At 38.9% G+C, this 5,094-nt stretch overlaps 1 protein-coding gene across 1 annotated transcript in view; it reads right to left on the reverse strand.

The window, feature by feature from the left end:
• The window catches only part of Pp2d1 (protein phosphatase 2C-like domain containing 1), a 19,993-nt gene that overhangs the window by 13,669 nt on the left and 1,230 nt on the right, over nt 1-5,094 (reverse strand). Inside the window, exons 2-3 of the mRNA XM_013022108.1 lie at nt 2,780-2,870; nt 1,079-2,019 (exon numbers count right to left, since the gene is read on the reverse strand). Of these exons, the coding sequence (XP_012877562.1) occupies nt 1,079-2,019; nt 2,780-2,870 (1,032 nt within the window). The remainder of the gene's footprint in view (nt 1-1,078; nt 2,020-2,779; nt 2,871-5,094) is intronic.

Genomic DNA, 5,094 nt, shown 5'->3' on the forward strand with positions numbered 1-5,094 from the left:
AAAAAAAAGAAATAAAGCTGGTCATGTGGGTCAAAAAAATGTTTTTTTACAATTTGCCTTGTGAAGGTTAAAAGGTATTTGTAACTTTAAGTATCACTATCCCACAATACTGTGAAATTTATGTAATCATTTAACCTCAATAAAAATTATTATAAAAACTGTTTTTCATGCTGAAAAAAATTAATCATAGTGCTGGGTGCTGGTGGCTCATACCTGTAATCCTAGCTACTCAGAAGATTGAGATCTAAGGATCATGGTTTGAAGCCAGCCTGGGCAGGAAATCCCATAAGACCCTTATCTCCAATTAATTACTCAATGAAAGCCAGAAGTGGAGCTATGGTTCAAGAGGTAGAGCACTAGCTTTGAGCAAAGGAAACTCAAGGACAGTGTCCAGGTCTTGAGTTCAACCCCTAGACTGGCACAAAATAATCATTATAATCATAATCATAAAAAGCCAGGCACCAGTGGCTCATGCCATTCAGAAGGCTGATATCTGAGGATCAGGGTTTGAAGCCACTCTAAACTGGAAAGTTTGTGAAAGTCTTTTTTTTTTTTTTTGTCGGTCGTGGGGCTTGAACTCTGGGCCTGGGCGCTGTCCCTCAGCTCTTCAGCTCAAGGCGAGCGCTCTACCACTTGAGCTACAGCGCCACTTCCTGTGATAGTCTTATCTTCAGTTAACCACCAAAAATCCAGAAGTGGAGCTGTGTCTCTAGCCTTGAGCCAAAAAAGTCTGGGACATTGCCCAGACCTTGAGTTCAAGCCCCAGGACCAGTATAAAAAAAGAAAGAAAGAAAATCATGAACAGAGGACTTCAGCCAGGGAATATGGAGAGCGTCACATTATTTTAAAACTATGCATTCTTGAAAAACAGTTAGTTTCAGCCTGCAATCTGAATTTAAATTGAATTTAAATTTAAATTGTGCTTGTCTGTCGTTCTTCAATCAATCATTTCAACTTGTAGGTGCTAATAATTTACTAAGTAATAGCCCATTAAATAATTCAGGAAGTGTGAGAGGTTACACTGTTAGAGATCAGAGGTGTCCAGGCATTGTTATCTGGTGCTGTTCAATATACATACCAATATTTGCAATGTGTAATACTCCAGAAATTGTATTTGGCATCAGTGGTGGAAAAATGCTGTTGGCATCTATGCTCTTGGATCTTCTCCTGCTCTTACTAGCATGGGGGTTTTTACTGGGGCCTTCCAAAAGACAAGTCAATGCTGAGCAGCCACTCCATCTGACATGGGAAACCTCATTTCTTCCGAGACGTAAAAGTCTATCCATTCTCCAAAAGGCTTTCGCAAAAGCTTTATGAATTTTTTCATAGTCACGCTTTTCTGTTCTTCTCATTCTGTATATGGAAGAGAAATGTTCTTCAATCGTTACATATTCTTCTCTGAACACGGTGCAAAAGGAATGGATAAACTTTTGCTGTTCCGGGCTCATTTGATAGGAAGCATTGAATTTGGAAAGTTGATGGAGAATTAAAATTGGAAGTTCCTTTGAGGCTAAGTCAGCTGCGTAGACCCCGTGGTGTCCATCAAACAAACCAAAAAAACACATGTTGGGTTTATTGCCAAAAGTATTCACTATTGTGAACTTATCATTCATGTCTGATCTCCATAAGGAATTTCTATCTTGGCAGATGGCTACCCCTTTAATTAACGGATGACTGATTTTTTGAGAGTATACAGAACTCTTTTCAATATCACCAAGTAACTTAAAGTATCCTGGTACGTTTTTATCATTAAGCAGCTCGGTAGCATTATTTATGGTCTGTAGGAGTTTTTCAGTGAACATAAAAGATGAGAAGAGCTTAGAAATTACAAACTGTCTTTTAAGAGCAATAATTATGGTTTGTGGTTTCTTTTTATCCATCCATTGGAAACCCAGTGTAGCCAAAGCTTCATGTTGTTTCTTATGGTGAAAAATTTTATCTATGTCTATTTCCTCCTTGCATACTGAGCAAGGTAATATGGACGTTTGAGTTAAGACCTGTTGTTGGTTAAGGTATTTGCTGGTTTTAGAGGTCTTGAGTTGTTTCTTTTTTTTTGAATGTTTCTTTCTTTTTTTAATGGATAGTGGAATAATAGTCTCAATCGATGACTCGGGTGTTTGGGCTTTCTTATTCCATTGTCTAAATTTGCAAAATACTCTGCAAACAAGATGGAAGGTATTTATAGATCAGAACTAATACAATATAAATTGGGCCCTTATTATTTCACTTTTCCTTGGCTCCTGATCATTTCACGTGGGCCAAGAATACGTATTCTGATTTTGATTTTAAAACAAAAACAAAAATTCCCAGGTGCTGGTAGCTCATGCCTGTAATCCTACCTACTTAAAAGACTGAGATCTAGGATCTAGGTTTGAAACTAGCTCAGCAAAAAAAAAAACTCCATAAGACTTTTATATGCAATTCATCACCAAATAGAGGTATGGTTCAAGTGCTAGAGCACCAGCCTTGCACAGAAGAAGTCAAACAAGGATATGAAGCCCTGATTTCAAACCCCTAGTCCTGGCATGTGCACACACACACACACACACACACACACACACACATACCACACGTGTGCATGATAATAAAATAGATACACTGATTAAGAGGATAGGATGAAATTCCTCTTTTGGTAAAGGTATAGAACACTTTTCACCTACAGAGTTTAACAGGCAGACAAGATTGCTTATGATAACAAAGAAAGGGGAGAAGAAAAGATACTGTAGGTATAATTGTTCTTTGACGATATTTGTTATTTCACAAATGAAAGAGAGAATACCTTATAGCAGTATGTGTTTCTCCGTCTTCCGGAAGCTCGTTTTTTTGGTCTTCATTTTGTACTTCATCTCTATGAGCAGCCACAATGATGGCTGGCAATATAGGAGACAGGTGCTTAGACAAAGATTGGGAAGATGGGAGAGGGGACAATAGGAACTTCCCTGGCTTCATGATAGAACCACCTGTGTGGAATGTTTCCTACCTCACTTAGAAGTTTCATCACAAGGGACTTTATGATTCAGAAAGACTGGGAAGCCACAGTCCTCAATTGTAATTTCATTATTGTGGTTGTCGTTATTAAGTAGTTACATAAAAGAGTTACAATTCCATCGGTCAGAGTACAATGCCTTAACCATACAATCTTATGCCTGATGGAGTGTCAAGTAAGCTTATTTTTCCAGAAATGTGGAACTTCAGAAATAATTATTCTAGACAATTATGAATACTCTGTAGGTCACACTGCCTTCCCACTCAAGCAGTAGGACACCTTAGGCCATCTCTCTAGAATTCTTCCTGGTAAGGCCCAGAAGAGTTGTCCCACTGTCCCAAGTCCCAAGTCTCTGCCTGAGGGTTGAAGACCTTGTATGGATTAGATGCTTTGTTTTATATATTGCATATATATATACATATATATATCACACACATATATACATATAATATATACATACATATATACACACACACACACATATATATATATATATATATATATATGTATATATGCAATCCTGGGAACTGAACCAGCTATGCATGCTGGACAAGTGCTCTATCATTGAGTTATATCCTTAGGCCATCATTTTTACTTCTTCTTGTTGCTTGCTTGCTTGCCTGCTCTGGGACTTAAATTCAGGATCTTCCACTTGGTTGGCTTGCTTGCTCAGGACTGGTGCTCTACTACTTTAACCATGTCTCCAGCCCTCCATTTTGCTGGTTATAGAGTTGTTGTGGACTTTTCTGGCCTGGCTGGCTTTAAGCCTTAATTCTCTGGATCTTAGCCAGGATTGGGGCTGTGAGACACTGGCACCAGGTCATCACTTTGTTTAGTGACAGTGCCTTCACTCCTATCCAATAGCTTTAATTCCTAAGTCTTTTATCCACAGATCTATGTCACTCCTGAACAGAGAATAGAAGGGTGGTAGCTTGCTTGCACATTGAAGAAGTCAGGACAAGGGTAACATTTTCTAAAAAGAAATGTACTTTGAGCTGGGCACTGGTGGCTCACACCTGTAATCCTAGCTACTCAGGAGGCTGAGATCTGAACATCACGGTTCAAAGCCAGCCAGGGCAGGAAAGTCCATGAGACTCTTATCTCCAATAAACCACCAGAAACTGGAAATGGTGCTGTGGCTCAAGTGGTAGAGCGCTAGCCTTGAGCTGAAGAGCTGAGGGACAGCACCCAGGCCCAGAGTTCAGGCCCCACGACTGGACCCCCAAAAAAAAAGAAGAAAGAAAGGAAAGAGAGAGAGAGAAGGAGAGAGAGAGAAAGGAAGGAAGGAAGGAAAGAAGGAAGAAAAGAAGGAAGAAAGAAAAGAAAAAATATGAGCAAATGAAATGGATATACTCAAGATAAAAGGGTATTTTTTTCCTATGCTTATCAGCCAAAAGTAGATAAAAATAGATAAGAGTCTGGATGAGTTGGTTCAATGTGGGTCAGAAAGCATATATTCCATTTTGCATATATTCACATTATAAAGACACTTCTGTAATTTTCTCTTGTACTTTGCAATTCTAAGGTTGACATTGTTCCATGGTAGTTCAGGTAGCTCTTCCTCATTTTTTTGAATTGCAACATAATATCCCATTGTAGTAGTATATAGGAAAGCACTATTTCATGTCTTCTCTGTTGATCAAAATCTTTTCGTAGCATTTATTTGGCTTTTACAAACAATGTTGTAAGAACAGAAGTTCTTATACATGTGCCCACAAGGTAAATTCCCAGCAGAATTCCTATGTGAGTGACTTAGTATATTTTGAAATTTTCAGTTTCATTCAACAATACTTCATTAAGGATGGACTGTGTGTGATGTTTTAGCACTGGGAATTTCATGAAGAAGAAAACAAATTTCTTTCTGAAAGTAACACAGGTGATCCATGGAAGAAAAACCACTGATGACTTCATTAGAGTTAGAAATTTCTGGGTGATTTCAAGGGGTAGAGAGCCTGCCTCTCAAACACAAGATACTGAGATCAGACCCCCAATACTACCAAAAGAAGAAGAAGGAGGAGGAGGAGGAGGAGGAGGAGGAGGATAAGGAGGAGGAGAAGAAGAAGGAGAAGGAGAAGGAGAAGGAGGAGAAGGAGAAGGAGAAGGAGAAG

The sequence above is a fragment of the Dipodomys ordii genome, unplaced genomic scaffold, assembly GCF_000151885.1.
Source record: "Dipodomys ordii isolate 6190 unplaced genomic scaffold, Dord_2.0 Scaffold60, whole genome shotgun sequence".
NCBI lineage: Eukaryota > Metazoa > Chordata > Mammalia > Rodentia > Heteromyidae > Dipodomys > Dipodomys ordii.